Source organism: Hypanus sabinus, chromosome 2 (genome assembly GCF_030144855.1).
Source record: "Hypanus sabinus isolate sHypSab1 chromosome 2, sHypSab1.hap1, whole genome shotgun sequence".
NCBI classification, from domain to species: Eukaryota; Metazoa; Chordata; class Chondrichthyes; order Myliobatiformes; family Dasyatidae; genus Hypanus; species Hypanus sabinus.
This window is the reverse complement of record NC_082707.1, coordinates 64607145-64626200: the sequence shown is the minus strand read 5'-3', so window position 1 is coordinate 64626200 and position 19056 is coordinate 64607145. Positions and strand designations below refer to the sequence as shown.

At 37.6% G+C, this 19056-nt stretch overlaps 1 protein-coding gene across 1 annotated transcript in view; it reads left to right on the top strand.

Moving 5' to 3' along the window:
• gfm1 (G elongation factor, mitochondrial 1) overlaps positions 1-19056 on the top strand; it is a 76052-nt gene that overhangs the window by 18785 nt on the left and 38211 nt on the right. The window contains exons 6-13 of the mRNA XM_059947369.1: positions 4610-4760; positions 5035-5189; positions 6030-6114; positions 7092-7229; positions 9280-9381; positions 10042-10098; positions 12089-12226; positions 18102-18184. Coding sequence (XP_059803352.1) covers positions 4610-4760; positions 5035-5189; positions 6030-6114; positions 7092-7229; positions 9280-9381; positions 10042-10098; positions 12089-12226; positions 18102-18184 — 909 coding nt within the window. The remainder of the gene's footprint in view (positions 1-4609; positions 4761-5034; positions 5190-6029; positions 6115-7091; positions 7230-9279; positions 9382-10041; positions 10099-12088; positions 12227-18101; positions 18185-19056) is intronic.

The window sequence follows — 19056 nt, the reverse complement described above, 5'->3', positions numbered from 1 at the left end:
TGTTCACATTCAGAGACAGGTTGTTGGCTCTGTACCAGTCCGTTAACCGCTGCACCTCCTCTCTGTAAGCTGACTCGTCGTTCTTGCTGATGAGACCCACCACGGTCGTGTCATCGGCGAACTTGATGATGTGGTTCAAGCTGTGTGTAGCAGCGTAGTCGTGGGTCAGCAGAGTGAACAACAGTGGACTGACCACACAGCCCTGGGGAGCCCCCGTGCTCAGTGTGATGGTGTTGGAGATGCTGCTCACGATCTGGGCTGACTGAGGTCTCCCAGTCAGGAAGTCTAGGATCCAGTTGCAGAGGGAGGTGTTCAGACAAAGTAGGCTCAGCTTTCCAATCAGTTTCTGAGGGATGATTGTGTTGAATGCTGAACTGAAGTCTATGAACAGCATCTGAATGTGTGTCTTTTTTGTCCAGGTGGGTTAGGGCCAGGTGGAGGGCAATGGCAATGGCGTCATCTGTTGAGTGGTTGGGATGGTACAGAGGGTCCAGTGAGGGGGGCAGCAGGGTCTTGATGTGCCTCATGACGATCCTCTTGAAACACTTCATGATGATGGATGTAAGTGCAACGAGACGGTAGTCATTTAGGCAGGACACTGAAGACGTCTTCAGCACGAGGACGATGGTGGCGGCCTTGAAGCACGTTGGAACGGTGGCGCTGCTCAGGGAGATGTTGAAGATGTCAGTAAGAACATCTGCTAGCTGGTATGCACATCCTCTGAGCACTCTACCAGGGATGCTGTCAGTACATGGCTCATTATAGTATTTTACTGAAGCTCCATACACCAGATATTTTACTCCTGTGTGCCTTACGTGCAAGTCTTCCATCAACTCAGTGTTAGACAGTACATTTGTTTACTTTGGCCTTAGCTGTTTAAGAAAGTCCAAATTTATCCTGTCATAGCTCTTTGTCAGGACTGAACATGCAGTTGATCAACAAGCATTTCTTTCTGTTTAGAGAAGGTGAATACAGGCAAGCAACCTTTGTGTATTTGTGAAGCCAGTTCCTGTGAATATTCTTTATGTGAATGACTACTGGAACCATTGGGATTACATTTTCTTTATTGTCCTAAATTGCTTAGTGAAGAAGTTTCAGTGGCTGATTATTGACTTAAGGAGGAGGAAACTGGAGGTCCATGAGTCGGTCCAAATCAGAGGTGGAGAGGGTCAACGACTTTAAATTCCTCAATATTATTATTTCAGAAGACCTGTCCTGGACCCAGCACATAAATGCAATTACAAAAACATCACTGCAGCATCTCAACTTCCTTAGAAATTTGCAAAGGTTTCAGCATGACATCTAAAACTTTGATAAACTTCTTTAGATATGTGGTGGAGAATATATTGGCTGGTTGCATCATGGTCTGGTATAGAAACACCAATGCCCTTGAATGGAAAATCCTACAAAAAAGTAGTGGATACGGCCCAGCCAATCATGGGTAAAGCCCTCCCCACCACTGAGCACATCTACACAGAGCGCTGCCACAGGAAAGCCTCATTTGTCAAAAAGGACCCTGGCACCCAAGTCATGCTCTCCGCTCTTGGCTGCCATCAGGGAGAAAGTACAGGAGCTTCAGGACCCACACCACTGGGTTCAGGAACAGTATGACCCCTTAACCATCAGACTCTTGAACTGGGGGGGTAACTTCACTTGCACCATCACTGAACTGTTTCTACAACCCATGGACTAACTTTCAAGGACTCTTCATCTCATGTTCTCAATAATTATTGCTTATTTATTTCTTTCTTGTCTTTTTTTTCTTCTATATTTGCATAGTTTGTTGTCTTTTGCACATTGGTTGTTTGTCCATCCTATAGGGTGCAGTCTTTCATTGATTCTATTATCTTTCTTAGATTAACTGAGTATGCCTTAAGAAAGCGAATCTCAGGGTTGCATATGGTGACATGAATGTACTTTGATAATAAATTTACTTTGAACTTTCATTGTATTATTTTTCACAAGTGCTTCTTAAGACTCCCAGTCCAGATATTGTTTTAATCAACTTTGTTATGATAACATTCCATTATATTGCTTGGGAATTAAATTTCAAAATCCTGAATTTGACTCCAAAGTCATATGCTACCAAGTCAAAATTTTTTTTCTAAATTCATCAATTGAAATGATCAAAATACGACCATTACCCCTCCCATCTGAAGTTTTATCATCTTGAATTTTCCTCTTTAAATGCTTAAAAGAGGTGAAAAACATTGGCGTGGACTTGATATTCAGTTGGTACAGCTTCTATGCTTGGACATTCTGTAATCTTATGACAGGATTAACACATAGAAAACATAGAAACGTAGAAAACGTACAGCACGGCCCACAAAGCTGTGCCAAACATGTCCCTGCCTTAGAACTATCTAGGCTATACCCATATCCTATTTTTCTAAGCTCCATGTACCCATCCAGGGGATCTCTTAAAAGACCCTATCGTTCAGCCTCCACCGCCGCTGCCGGCAGCCCATTCCATGTACCCACCACTCTCTGCATAAAAAAAAACAACTTACCCCGACATCTTCCCTGTACCAACTTCCAAGCACCTTAAAAATATGCCCTCTCATGCTAGACATTTCAGTCCTGGGGAAAAACCTCTGACTATCCACACGATCAATGCCTCTCATTATCTTGAACACCTCTGTCAGGTCACCTTTCTTCTCCATTTCTCCAAGGAGAAAAGGCCGAGTTCACTCAGCCTATTCTCATAAGGCATGCTCCGCAATCTAGGCAACACCTTTATAAATCTCCTCTGCACCCTTTCTATGGTTTCCACGTCCTTCCTATAATGAAGCGATCAGAATGGAGCACCCCAAGTGGGGTCTGACCAGGGTTCTATACAGCTGCAACATTACCTCTCGGCTCTTAAACTCAATCCCACAATTGATGAAGGCCAGTGCACCGTATGCCTTACCACAGAGTCAACCTGCGTAGCAGTTTTGAGTTTCCTGTGGATTTGGACCCCAAGATCCCCCTGATCCTCTACAATGCCAAGAGTCTTACCAATAATGCTATATTCTGCCATCATGTTTGACCTACCAAAATGAACCACCTCACACTTATCAGGGTTGAACTCCATTTGCCATTTCTCAGCCCAGTTTTGCATCCTATTAATGTCCAATTGTAACCTCTGATAGCCCTCCACACTATCCACACCTCCTCCAACCTTTGTGTCATCAGCAAATTTACTAACCCATCCCCCCACTTCCTCAGCCAAGTCATTTATAAAAATCAGAAAGAGCAGGGGTCCCAAAACAGATCCCTGAGGCACACCACTGATCACTGGCCTTCATGCAGAATCTGACCCATCTACAACCACTCTTTGCCTACTGTGTGCAACCATTTCTGGATCCACAAAGCAATGTCCCCTTTGATCCCATGCCTCCTTACTTTCTCAATAAGCCTTGCATGGGGTACCTTATCAAATGCCTTGCTGAAATCCATATGCACTACATCTACTGCTCTAACTTAATCAATGTGTTTAGTCACATCCTCAAAAAATTCAATCAAGCTCATAAGGCACAACCTGCCTTTGACAAAGCCATGCTGACTATTCCTAATCATATTATGTCTCTCCAAATGTTCATAACTCCTGCCTCTCAGGATCTTCTCCATCAACTTACCAACCACTGAAGTAAGACTCAGTGGTCTGTAATTTCCAGGGCTATCCCTACTCCCTTTCTTGAATAAGGGAACAACATCTGCAACCCTCCAATCTTCCGGAACCTCTCCTGTCCTCATTGATGATGCAAAGATCATTGCCAGAGGCTCAGCAGTCTCCTGTCTCACTTCCCATAGTAGCCTGTGGTACATCCCATCCAGTCCCGGTGACTTATCCAACTTACACCACTAATTGTAATTTCAAGGTTTCTTGTGCAACTATTTTAAATCATTTGAAGTACAGCTGGTATAATAAGTATATAATGCTGTCTTCAAATCAGATGTTGAATTTGATTTTGATTTTCACTTGAGACAGTTTACTTCATAACTTGATTTGTTCTCTCTGTACCCAAGTCCTGATCATGCACATAGAAATAATGTAAATTTATAAAGAAACTAGCAATGAGCTGATTTGTGGGGGAGTCTGGTGTTTACACCATTTCACTTTGAAAAGCGGATATTGTTTTGGTACTTTTCTCTGTTAAAACACCATTCAATGTTATCAATAAATCTCTATTTAACCAAACACCATTGCAAAATACATTGACATATAATCCACCGTATTTGCTTCTTCTACTGCATTAAACATGTCAGGTACAAATTGCATTTTACAAATCTCTGCTTGTTGAATAAAATCAGCATGTGTTTTATCCATGTTAGTACTTCCAGAAACTCCTTACTAATGTCAGCTGGAATGTTACATTGCATATCATTTTTAAACAAGAAGTATTATATTTTCATAGCTTCTATATCCAGTGGTACTTAAAAGATCAGAGTCAGGTTCTCAGATATTATACATGTACTGTTGTAATAATTTGGCATATTGTTTGAAACCTGGATAAGTTTTAAGCTATAAAGAATTTTGGCTTTATGTATTTGGTTTTATTACTTGTTAGTAACTGATGAAATACAAGGATTTGAATACAAATTAATATCTGTCTTATTCGCTTAGTCAGAATATTAGGTATGATGACATTCCTGCTGATATGCGTGCAGAAGCTGCAGACAGACGTCAGGAGCTGGTTGAGTGTGTGGCCAATGTGGATGAGCAGCTTGGAGAAATGTTTCTTGAAGAGAAAGTTCCTACAATTACTGATCTGAAGGTATGTTTTTTTGACAGATAGGATATGGTGCCAGACTTCAAATGCTTGCAGACTTCTTGTAAGTCATTATCTATAAGAAGCAAGTGAGATGTTGACGAACTTTATTCAATACATTTAGATCTCATTTTACAGATTTCATATTATTGTCTTTCTGTAATAAAGGTGACACAAACAAGCTGAGAGTGAAGCAACTGTTGAAATCATTTTGTTTTTTTTATTGTAAAGTTTATTTAGTGGCTGTATTGAGATCTTTTTTGTCTTTAATAATTTTTAGGCTGCAATAAGGAGAGTAACTATAAGCAGGTTATTCTCTCCTGTGTTAGTGGGAAGTGCTTTGAAAAATAAAGGTGTGCAGCCACTGTTGGATGCTGTTCTAGACTATCTACCAGATCCAAGTGAAGTCCAAAATTTTGCCATTGCTAACCAAGAGTAAGTTTTTTTTTTGTTGTTACTGATTTTAAAAACTTCAATCATTAGCATGATAATGAGAATTATTCAACTAATGGTTATACTGATCTTTATTGTTTTTGTCCTGTGATAAGGGTCGAGTTCAACTGCTATTAGAATTTGAAGCTTACTCAAAGGGGAACAAATCTGTTCTCACAACAAGAACTTACCCAGCCAGAAAAACATGATAAAAAGGTTAGGCAATCTAACCTTCAAGCTCAGATCATACTTGTGGAGTTCAGATTCTTTAAGCTGTTTATCTGTTCAATTTGTTTAGATTCATTGATTATATATCGACAGGCCTGTGATTATTTTTCTATAGCAGTATATGCCATGGCACATTGTAGACAGCAGATCTTTAAAAAATGGATGTTTTTAAAAAGGAAAAAAAGAAGAAACAATCTGAAGGGATTTGTACCCTAACAGCTTAATAAATGGAGGGTTTTATTTTGAAAGAGAATGGCAGAATGGAGAAGTGGAGGTGAATGGAAAATCCAGAATGTCATGACTAGGCTGCTGAAGTTATGACATGCTGTACCAAAGCAAATGGAGAATGCAGAGTTGGTCAGAATTTGTGAAATAGAAAATGGAGGCTTTTGTTGTTGGATCGGCTCCTGGGATAGGGAGGGCCAAGTTTCGGCAGGAATTTACACAGGTTATTTTGCACATTAAAAAATTAACGTTCATGAGAAGTGGGGTGAATACTAAACAGGGCTAATGTAGGATGGAATGAAAGTAGCAGATTTGATTGCATTGATATTTTCACAAGTTAACTGTAAAATCTGAGTGAAAAATACATTTAAAAAACATTATTTTCTTCAGGAATTCAGAAGATTATGTGAAAGTTCGTATGGATCCAAAAAGAGATGCATCTTACCCATTCGTAGGTTTAGCTTTCAAACTTGAGGTAATTTGATGATGATTACATTCTTTTGCTTATGCATTTAATTCCATAACTGCGTAAAAGATGACTGTTCTGGCAAACTTTTAAGTTGCTCCTTAAAATAGGGTTCAGTAGTTGTATTAACATTGAATGAAATTTTACATAATCTATCACTCAAAGTTAGTATATTTCGTGCCAGAGAAGCAAAAAGCACATTTCCCTCATGCAACAAAACATGACATTTGCAAGTAGTTTTGATGGAAATTACCATCATTTAAAAGGTTTATGAAACCAACTGCAGATAAGAAACAAAGAAAAAATAAATCAACCAAAATGCCACATGATTGAAGATTAATCTGGAATCTCATGTTTTTCTTGTTTGTAATCTTGTTTTGATTACAGTTGCTTGCCAGTGATAAAAACAAATGAAATAAGTATGTGATATTGTGGCTGTAAGTTCATTAAATTACTTAGACTTGACAATATAGGATTAATTAAACAGTTAATTGTTTCAGAGTGACATAATTGTTGAATCTCCTTTGAATACTTCCATGTGCAATTTTCCAATTGTTAGATTACTTTTAAATCTAATGATTGATTGCCTAAAAAAGCTCAGTAGCCAAATAAGCAAATTGCATTGGTGATAAACCTGGAACTTTTTTTTAAAAAAGCTGTTCTTCATTGACTTTCAAATTTAGTTGAAGCAAATTTGTATCATAGACCTAACTACTGATATTTTCATTTGCTATCAGGAAAGGTTGATTACATTAATTTTCTGTAATCTGCAAAATAATTTCAAGCTTTAAAAATTGTAACCTTAATATTTACATGTAGTATTTAACTAAGTTTAATGTAACTGAAAAACACAGTTGGACTTGTTTTCTTCAGTTGCAATAATACAATTTTTTTAATGAATAAGAATTCCACTACTACATATGAATATGAATTATACTGAGAAAAGCTTTACTTGCATAAGTATAGTTTTCCTTTTGCTTTATCAGGCAGGCAAATTTGGACAGTTAACATATATTCGAGTTTACCAAGGCATGCTGAAAAAAAGTGAAAACATATACAACACACGAACTAGCAAAAAGATCCGAGTGCAGCGCTTAGTTCGAATGCATGCAGATCAAATGGAGGTATGACTTCTATTTAATCTATGAAATATCTTTCCTTGACCTGTACATTCTCCAGTTTACTTTTAATGCACATAATTCTGTATCTATTCTCTGCCCATCCAACCTATATGTTATTTTGTGATATAACTCATGTACTCAGATTAGAAAACTGCATTTTTTATTCAGAACGATGTCCAAAAGTCTTAGTTTTTCTTTTGGTCTTGAAGTTTACCTGGTGCAATTAGCATTTTGTATGTCAAATTTTTTTAAAGAATATATATGATTCTAATGCTTGCTGCTCACGTGATAAGCATGTGTATCATAAATCCGAACAAAAATAAAAAACTAAAGTGAAGGCAGTTGATTTTAACCGTCAGTATAGGATAGGCAGTATTGTCATGTGATTACGTCCTTAAGACATAGGAACAGAATTAGGCAATTTGGCCCATCGAGTCTGCTCCACCATTCATCATACTGATCCTTTCTCCCCTCCTTCTTGGCCCCACTCCATAGCCTTCTCCCCATAACCTTTGACATGTTGTCCAATCAAAAACCTATCAAGCTCTGCCTTCAGTACACCCGACGACCTGGCCTCCACAACTGCCTGTTGTAATAAGTACCACAAATTCACCTCTCTGGCTAAAGAAATTTCTCTGCATCTCTGTTTTAAATGGACGCCCCTCTATCCTGAGGCTGTGCCCTTTTGTCCTCAACTCCCCTACCATGGGAACCATTCTTTCCACATCTACACTGTGTAGACCTTTCAGTATTTCCAAGGATTCAATGAGATCTCTCCTCATCCTTTTAAGTTCCAGCAAGTACAGACCCAGAGCCATCACATATAACCCTTTCATTCCTGGAATCATCTTTGTGAGCCTCCTCTGAACCCTGTCCAAAGCTAGCACAACTTTTCTTAGATGAGGAGCCCAAAGCTGTTCACAATACTCAAGGTGAGGCCTCACTAGTGCCTTCTCAGCATCACATTCCTGCTCTTGTATTCTGGACCTCTTGAAATGAATGCTGGCATTGCATTTGCCTTCCTCATTGCTGACTCTGCCTGCAAGCTAATCTTTAGGGTGTTCTGCACCTGGGCTCCTGAGTCTCTTTGCACCTTAGATTTTTGAATTTTCTTCCTATTTAGAAAATAGTCTGCACATTTATTCCTTCTCCCAAAGTGCATGACTGTGCATCTTCCAACATTGTATTTCATTTGTCATTTTCTTGCCCATTCTCCTTATCTAATTCCTTCTTCAGCCAACCTGTTTCCTCAACATTGCCTGCCCCTCCACCAATCTTTGTATCCAGGCAAACTTGGCAACAAAGCCATCTGTTCCACCTTCTAAATCATTGATATACAGCATAAAAAGAAACAGTCCCAACACCAACCCCTGCAGAACACCACTAGTCACTAGCAGCCAACCAGAAAAGAACCCTTTTATTCCCACTCACTGCTTCCTACCAATTAGCCGATGCCATAACCATGCCAGTACCTTTCCTGTAGTACCATGGGCTCTTAACTTGGTCAGCAACCCTATGTGTGGTGCCTTGTCAAAGGCCTTCTGAAAGTCCAAATATGCAACATCCACTGCATTCCCTTTATCTGTCCTACTTGAAGGCTATCCATTATACGAAGGCAAATACAGGAATTGCCTTATACTCATTAAATTAAGTTGGATATCATTCTGTCATGCATCAGACTCTACATTAATTTACATTAATCTCTTTACAGTGATTTAATAAGTTGGAAGAAACCTGCCAAAATTTTTAATTGTTTCAGTTTTGTCTCAGGCTATTTGTTCAACAATGCAAAATTCTTCTGTGCAGTTGTTAAGTATTTGTTGAAATTAAATGATTGCTTTCTTGATTAGATTTGACTACAAAACTTTCAGTTCATTGGTGGAAGTGGTACAAGCTTTAGTCTGCCAAGACTGAATGTTTGAACATTATGATCAAGTTAATTAGTAAGACACTTCATTTGGTTTTATTTGATGGGAATAAAAATAATGTAAACATTAATGGCTAATTGTTTCAATTTACCCATGAAAAATAATTTTCCACTTTTCTTTGCTAGGATATGGAGGAAGTTTTTGCTGGTGACATTTGTGCTTTATTTGGCATTGATTGTGCAAGTGGTGATACGTTTACCTCAAAAACGAACAGCAATCTTTCAATGGTAAGGAAGGAACTATCAGCAAAATCTTGCAAATATTTTTAGTTTCTCCAACTATGATAGTAAGATACACACTCCTCCAGAAAATCCATCTTGTCTTTTGAAATTCAATTAAGATCGGGCAACAAGGGAAAATATGTGACTCTGTCAGTCTACAAGTCTTGTAATCATTTGAAGCAGTTCATATTATGAATTTCTGTGACAAGTAATTTATTACCCACTGGAGCTCTGCTGTTTAAACTTTGTATTCACTGTTGTTCTGCACTTGTTCTCATATATTCAAGTTCTCCCCAGTTGTTGCGTTGATTTAGTGAACTGCAGCTAACCAGTTGTTTTATTTATAAGTTTCATTTGGTAAAATTGTAAAGATATTCTGATGCAGAAAATAGTTGTAAGCAAGTGAACTGAATGGTTCAATTGGCTTTCTTCAATTTTTGCCTCAAAATAACCAGATTATAAATTTCTTTCATTAAAATCTGGTAACTAACATAAAATAAATTTATTTTATTTTATTTTCAAGTTCTTTAAATCACAACATTTTAAAATGTTTGCTGTTGAAGATGCAACAACAAAATAATTTAGAAATTCACTGGAACTTAATGAAAAAATAATCTGTTAATGCAATCTGTGATATTACAAATGTGATACTAATTTTTTTTACAGGAGTCTATTCATGTTCCTGAACCTGTGATATCAGTTGCAATAAAGCCTGTTAATAAGGTATGCATTCCGAGATCCATACTTCTGAACTGTATTTTCTATGCGTTGAATTCCATTCCATACATTTATTTTGAACAGTAAGCTCAAAGTTTCTAGATCTTTTCTCCATAATTCAAAACGCTGGAGTATAAAGTCCTCCTAAGTGTACTAATAAGGGCAAATATCGCAAAGTAGCTTGTGAATTTCTGTTACTCATTCTCAACCAGTCTCAGATCATCTTGAAGAGGATTGGCTAGAAATAAATATTGTATAAATATTACTCAAGTACTTTGTTGGCCTTCTAAAAATCACAAAGAATGACAAAGTTTCCATCATAATTTGAAACGGGAACAATAATGTAAAAATAGATTGGATGAATAATCCTGTACCATGCTGAATCTCTAAGTAAATAAATAAATAGGTTGTGAAGTAATTTATTATAGCAAAATTACATTTTATAATTTTCACCCCTAAATTGATCTCTTTATCCTTCAGGTTAATTTAATGCTTTACTATGCAATGTATTTACTTAATGTTTTACCTTCTGTGTTTAGAAACATAAGATGATGAGAGGCATTGATAGTGTGGCTAGTCAGAGGCTTCTTCCCAGGGATAAAATGGCTAACACGAGAGGGCACAGTTTTAAGGTGTTTGGAAGTAGGTGTATGTTTTTTATGCAGAATGGTGAGTGCGTGGAATGGGCTGCCAGTAATGGTGGAGGAGGCGGATACGATAGGATCTTTTAAGGGACTCCTGGATAGGTACATGGAGCTTAGAAAAATGGCAGGTTACGGGCAACCCTAGGCAATTTCTAAAGTAAGTACATGTTTGGCACAGCATTGTGGGCCGAAGGGTCTGTATTGTGCTGTAGGTTTTCAATGTTTCTAAAAAGTAATATTCTAAGTAAATACATTACACTGGTTAGATTTAAGGACAAATAGGTTTTCTTAAATATTTATGTTTAAAATAAGAATATTTAAGATAACCTATGCTTCTGTGCATAACAATTGAATAACGGCAGAGGACATTAGATAGAAAACGTTTCTTTTAAATCATTTAGTATTCTTGGTTCCCTAAGTTCTCCAATTAAAATCTCAAGTTACAGTCAGCCCTCCTTATCCCCGGGGGTTTGGTTCTGGGACTCCCCGCGAATACCAAAAAACGAGGATGCTCAAATCCCTTATTTAACCTAACTCAGTGTGATGGTCTTTAGGACCCAGCGCAGCTCTGAATCCGCAGTGTTTCTGTTCATGAAAATAATAACGATCACGATTGAAAATAAAATGGAAGTAATAAAGCGATCGGAAAGAGGTGAAACGCCATCGGTGATTGGAAAAGTGTTAGGCTGCAGTCAGTAAACGATTGGAACAATTTTAATGGATAATGTGAAAGGCCCTGCCCCAATGAAAGCTACAATTATTAATAAGCAATGCAGTGGTTTGATTATTGAAATACATACGTTTCTTAAGTGTTTTATATGCATAGAAACATAAAATATATACTATATACTAAGAAAAACATTTGATTAACTGACGCTAAATAATACGGGCCGTACCTGTTTCGACTTCAAATCCGACTTAAAGACGGACTCAGGAACGGAACTGCTTCGTAACCCGGGGACTGCCTGTACTTTTAAATCATCTCTAGATTACTCATAATACCTAATACAATATAGATGCTATGTAATTTTATGGTATACTGTATTGTTTAGGAAATAATGACAAGAAGAAATAGTCTGTACATGCTCGAACAACGAGTGCTGGAGAGAGAATTTCCAGGTTTTCCCAATCTGCGGTTGGTTGGATTCCATGCATGTGAAATCCGCGAATAAGGAGGGCCGACTTTATTTCATTGTAACCCACCACAATCTGTGTTGAATTGCAAATACGAAGATACAAGTTTTCTTTGTTCGTATATTAAAAATTTAAATATACTGTTTTGAGAGAATGAAAGTACTTCTCTGCTCTAATATTATAGAAAACACTTCATAATTTCCTGCATTTTGTTTCAGAATGATTTGGATAAATTTTCCAAAGGCATTGGAAGATTTACCCGAGAGGATCCTACTTTCAGAATTACTTATGACGCTGAGAGCAGAGAGACCATTGTATCAGGAATGGGTGAATTGCATTTGGAAATTTATGCACAGGTATTTAACTGATTGTTATTACATTTTATCTAATAGTTTAAATTTTTGGTTTAGTTTATAACATTTTGTTTATATTTCAAAATCAATGTATTTCACAGAACTTTAAAATTGTATGTCTATACTGTTACTTGAACTGAGATGTCTATAGTTACACTAAAGATGTGGGTTCATGAAAAATACCTATTTACACCCATGTAAAAAGAGGACGGTGTCCAATAATTTCAGCTGACCTGTGTGAAGAATTCTTTTTTCTCTGTAATTCATTTAAAATTCTAATGATATGCATAACTTAGGTAAGTCCTTTACTCTCTGAAATGGATTTTGCTGAAGATTATTATAGTCAACTTTTGGGCTTCTCTTTCTCTGTCGCCCATTGTCCAAATATGGAAACAGCTGAGTAACTGTTGCTTATGTTATTGGCAAAGATACTCCCTTCCTAATATTAATTTCCATATAGTTTTAATGATGGCACTATAAAATCAGCAGTGTGATTTGCATTGCCTTTTAGGTTTTATGGTCTAGTTTGTTGGAATTTACATACTGATATAATTTATCTTCTCATTATCCTGCCCAGTATTAAGCAAGCCACTGTGACCTTCATACTTACGAAACCATTATACTGGAATTTATGGTAGCTTTACTGTTGCTAATTTTATGGACTGGGAAATGACTTCATTTACATTAAGTAAAGTATGCCTCATTTAACTTGGACAAATTACATTTGATTTGACAGTTATAAAGGTAATTGGTGAAGTATAATTACCTTTCACTTTAGTGATAATATGTTTAGAACCCATGCAAAACCTTGCGGTTTTCAGGGTATCGAATCTTCTCAAAAAAACGACCATTTCTATACTGATATACAAACATATTTGAAGTTTATCTTTCTGTTACATTAGTTTCTTTTGGATTCATTTATTGAATCTGGCAGTTTTGAACATGGAAAAACCTGAGAGAGTGTGTGTTTTAGCAGTTACAGCAACAATTACATTTCGTGTACTGTCTTTAACAGTTCTCTAACGTGTTTCACAAAAGAGTGAGGGAAATGATTTTGGGCAGATGAAAGTGGTTAAAAGCTTTGCCAGCAAGTAAAGTGGAACACGGAAGGAGGATCATTGAATTGTACAACGCACATTAAGATGTAGGGCTGCAGGTTGGAGAGATAAGGTGCATGATGTTAAGGGATATGCCAACAACTACCAGTTTCAATTTAACACACACAAACAACTGGAGGAACAGCAGGTCAGGCAGCATCTATGGAAAAAAGTAAACTCAATCTTTCAGGTCTTGGTCCAAAATGTTAACTGTTTACTCTTTTTCATAGATGCTGCCTGTCCTGCTGAGTTCCTCCAGCATTTTGTGTGTGTTACTTTGGAGTTCCAGCATCTGTAGACTTACTTGTGTTTACCGGTTTCATTTTGTGTATTGGGGGTCAGGGGAGCAGTAGATGTCAGTAGTCGTAAACGACCAAACTCCATGAGAAGATGATGCAGTTATGGACAGGGAAAGCATCAGCGGATGGCTTGTCATGAGCTTACAAAATAATAAAGATTTCAGCAGTGGAGGCACTGAGGTTCACTGATATAATCTTGTGTTTGATCTTATATATTGCATGTTTGATCTCACTGAACCTCAAGGGGAGACAGTAAAGCAGGTGATCCAACCCATGAGCTGAATTGTTTCATTGAGATTGGCATGAAATATATGAGCAGAAGTTGGCCATCCAGCCCTGCACACCTGGCCCCTCTTACGCCATTTTGTTTGATTTTTGAATGCTGTAAAGGATATGTCCTCTGCAAAGTAGGATCTTCCAAAGAGAATCAGAATCAGGTTTATTATCACCAGCATGTGACCAGAAATATGTTAAATTAGCAGCAGCAGTTCAATGAAATATATAATATAGAAGGGAAAAAAACCAAAATAAAATAATAATAAGTAAATAAATAAATCAAATACAGTGTATGTATAGATTAAAAATCTTGCAAAATAACAGAAATAATAAACATTTAAAAAGTGAGGTAGTGTTCAAGGGTTCAATGTCCATTTAGGAGTCGGATGGCAGAGGGAAGAAGCTGTTCCTGAATCGCTGAGTATGTGCCTTCAGGCTTCTGTATTTCCTACCTGATGATAACAGTGAGAAACGGGCATGCCCTGGGTGCTGCAGGTCCTTAATAATGGACGCTGCCTTCCTGAGACACCGCGCTTTGAAGATGTTCTGGGTACTTTGTAGGCTAGTACCCAAGATGGAGCTGACTAAATTTATAACTCTCTGTGCAGCTTCTTTCGGTCCAGTGCAGTAACCCCCTCCCCCCATACCAGACAGTGATGCAGCCTATCAGAATGCTCTCCACAGTACATCTATAGAGGTTTTTGAGCGTATTTGTTGACATTCTAAATATCTTCATACTCCTAATGAAGAATAGCTAGTGTCTTGTCTTCTTTATGACTGCATCGATGTGTTGGGACTAGGTTAGATCCTCAGAGATCTTGACACCCAGGAACTTGAAAGTCTCACTTTCTCCACATCTGATTCCTCTATGAGGATTGGTATGTGTTTCTTCTTCTTACCCTTCTGAAAGTCATCACCTCCTAAAGAAATTTCTCTTTGATTTAGTCCTGATTGATTATTCCAATCGTGAGTGTATAAAGGTTCAAAGGTTCATTTATTATCAAAGTATGTATGCAGTATACAACTGTGAGATTAGTCTTCTCCAGATAGCCACAAAACAAAGTAAACCGTGGGAGTCATTGAAAGGAAGACATCAATCCACCCACCCCGCACAAAAAAGAAACAAAAACTTGCCAAACCCAAACCTTTAAACCCCTCCCTCACACAAAAAAACAAACAGATCGATCCACAGGGAAAAACAGCAACAACGACATCAAACTCCAAATCCCCCAACCTCAACTCGCAACAAGAAAATATGGAAGAAAACACAGAAAACTGAAGAAGACCAATATGAACTACAGTTAGTTTGAACTACAGTCCACAATTCAACTCATAAATCTCAGAATTTTGATAACATCCTCTGGCAGCATCGAGGAGAGTGACCACTCGACCACTTGCTCTCTACCGCATTTGCCTTGATGTTTCAGTCTTCCTTGACACTTTAATGAGTGAGAAATGGAGTTGATCTAAACTCTAGAGAAAGACCTAGCCTGCTGTTTCACTCCTCATATAACAGACCTGTTATTACAAGAACTAGTCTGATGAATCTTCCCTGCACTTTCTATAATATGTGTTTGGAAAAGAGACCAATTGTGGTGTTATCATATGGAGAGCAAGCTGTTGCTCGTTTAGCAGGATTCTCCTCTCCATGCAGCTGATGAGTCCAAAGGAACAGCAAAGGCTGGTGCAGTTTGGCCCAGGAGTTGCCAGTCAATGTTGAACTCAGCATAGCACTGCCTTGGGGTCTCAAGCTCCAGAAGTTTTCCCTATGGTTGGGTATAGCTGCAAGGTAGCAGAGGTTTGAGATCAGAATTTTCCTTCTTCTGTGTTAGCTGCAACCGTGGTTGACAAGCCCCATCTGCCTGGAATATATTTCCAAGATTTCATTTCTGGCAGATCATTGGTAGAGGATGAACAGCAATGTGCATAACTTGGAACTTAAATCATAGAATCATACAGAGTAAAATTGGGCCCCTTCAGAATTCTTTGTTCATGCTAACTTTATCATCCATCTATGCTGATCCCCTTTGTCTACATTAGCCCACACTGCCCAATGCCTTTCCTGTCGAGGTGCGTCCTAGCTCTAAGTTCAAACTTCAAAGTGAAATGTATTATTAGAGTACCTACATGTCACCACATACATCCCTGAGATTCTTGTTCTGTAGGCATACCTAGCAAATCTATGGAACAGTAACTAAACTGCAAACATCAGGAATTGTTAACTAAACAACTGTGCAAATGTAGATATAAATAAATAGCAATAAATAACAAGTATGAAATAACAGTATAACAGAGTCCTTACAGGAGTGTAACTATCCCATCTTGTTCAAGAGCCTGATGGTTGAACAATAGTAATTGTTCTTGAACCTGGTAGTGCGAGATCTAAGGCACCTTTGCCTTCTACCTGATGGCAGCAGCAAGTTACGAGTATGGCCTGTGTGGTGAGGAACTTTGATGATGGCAACATTTCATGTAGATGCGCTGGATGGTTGGAAGGATTTTCCTATGATGTACGGGCCGAATCCATTACCCTTAGAGGGATTTTCCATTCAGAGGCATTGGTATTCCCATACTAGGCTGTACTGGAGCCACTCAGCACACTTTCCACCACATGTCTATTGAAGTTTGCCATGGTTTTCGATAACGAGCTGAACATCTGCAGACTCCTGCAGAAGCAGAGGCACTGTTGTGCTTACTTCGCAATAATATGTATATAATGGGTCCAGGACAGCTCCTCTGAGATAATGACACCTGGGAATTTAAAGTTACTGACATCCTCCAATGATTACTGGCTCATGGCTCTCTTGTTTCTCTTTCCTGAATTAGTTCTTTGGTAAGTTACAATTAGTTCTTTGGTCTTATTGACATTGAGTGAGAGGTTGTTGTTATTATACCACTCAGCCTATGACCGAGTCACCCACTTGATTAGTTCCCCATGCACTATTCCAAATATTTATTTCATCCAGTGTTGATGTACAGTGGTTGAAGTGTGTAACATCAACTGAACATACTCCAATGCTGTCTGTCAAACCTATGACCTCCACCATCAAAGGGAGCATGGCCAATAGGTCCAGAGGAACAGCACCATCAGAAAGTTCCTCATCTAGTCACACACCATCCCAAGTTGGAAATATATCACCATGTCCTTGTTGTTGAAAGTAAATCCCGGAATTCTGTTTCTTACAGCACTATGAAAAGTGACACAAGCATTCAAGTCCAACATCTCAGGAGTAACTAGAGCAGCTACATAACTGCCAACATTGCCAGCCCTGATAGTTTCCAGATCTAGAAAAAATGGAAATGTTAAAATAAAAAGTTGTAATTGGTAATCTGACCCAAGTACAGCAGCAGTTTTTAAAATGTTTCTATTACAGTTGGACATAATTAACCTGATTGCTTATGGATTGCAATGGAGGAAAGCTGGTATAATCCACACAGGCTGCTCTTTGTCAGAAACCTGCCAAAAGATTAGCTGCTCCAGAATATTATAACAATCACTTCTTAGTGAAATTGAGAGGAAACTGGCTACGACATTGGGATTTTGCTTGATTTTGTGAAGTATTTTGAATCGGCATCAATTTCTAAGAAAGATGCTTTCTTAAAATGCGTAGAAAGCAACAACCAGACAATCCCTGGGATCCTAAAATAAAGAGCAAATATGTAAGTTGGTAGCTTACATTTCCAAAACTTAGTTGTTTAAAACTGATGCTCAAAATGTATTTTGTTTTATAGTTTACTAATTGTTAAAATAAAAAAAATTAAGTTCAGTGAAAAACAGTTGTTTGAATTCTTTGAGGTTTTGAGCATTTTGAAATCTTAGTCCATGTGTAATTTCTTTATTGCCATCTTATTTGCAACATAGGATATACAAATTTTAGGATACACAATTTTTATCACTAACTTTTTTATATATGCAATGACACATTTTGGCTTTGTTTCTCCATGTATAAGACTTTATACGATGTATTTATGCTGCTATTTTTATTCTGATTCCAAAGCAGCTGCATCAGGCAAGCCTTCCAAAAATGATTTCCAGATTGAAATGATCTAAGTTTTCTTAAACCAATTTAAGAACATTGGTTTCCCTAATTCAGAGCTATAATAAGCAATGTAAAAGTACCTTTAACCGTACTTGTGGTAAGCTCGATGTGATGCTTTAAATAAACATAAATGGTATATAATTGGTTTTCTTCTGCTCACTATTAGAGATTAGAAAGAGAATACAATTGTCCATGTGTAATGGGAAAACCTAAAGTTGCCTTCAGAGAAACTATTTCTTCACCTGTTCCGTAAGTAAATTTTGATATTAAAACTTTGCTAATGTATGCTATGTTGTGGAGCTTTGAAGGAAGTTAAAAATCTGATTTCCCCATTTTACTAAAGTTCACCTAGAGTGTTTAATGTGTTTTAATTGAAATGTTTTATACTTAGTAAAATGTTGCTGTTATTAAGAAAATTATCTTAAGGCACTACGTGGCTGGGAGGTTTAGGAACAAAAGGAGACTTATTGTCCACTTGCTTCTATTGTGTTAGTCTGTGAGATCACAGCTGATCTCTACCTTATCCACCTGGGCCCCATATCATTCGCTGTTCTTTTTTTACCAAAATTTATCAATTTTACATTTAAAATTAGTAATATCAAGAGCTTCTTTTTGTGAGAACATCTCTTCTACGTGGTCAGTCGCTGATTTTACCAACAGAAAATTTTATTTTGATTCATTGATAAAAATGTCAATCAAGTAGCTATTCCATGAAATGTAAAATTAATTTGGAGCCCATTAACAATCTAGTGAATCGGCCTTCCATGCCAATATCAGCCCAAAACTGTTCATGGTTCCAAACAGTTCCAAGATTTTGTAAAGCTTGATCAATCCTTTTCATAATGGAAGAAATAGAATCTAATGATAAATGTGTGTTACGAGTGTGATGATCTTTTTAATTATAATCTTCATATTGGGAAATACATACATTAACACTGTAATGTGAATGAATTCCAGCACATTGGCAGAGAGAGAATATTGTTGGTTTGATTTTGTGCACTCACAAGTTTGCATTTCATTAAATGAGGAAGTGTAAGTTGCAATCCCTTATGCCCATGTTCCATGAATAATGTTGCAATAAATCTGAGAATGCTGTTCTTTTTTGTACTTACGGGTTAATT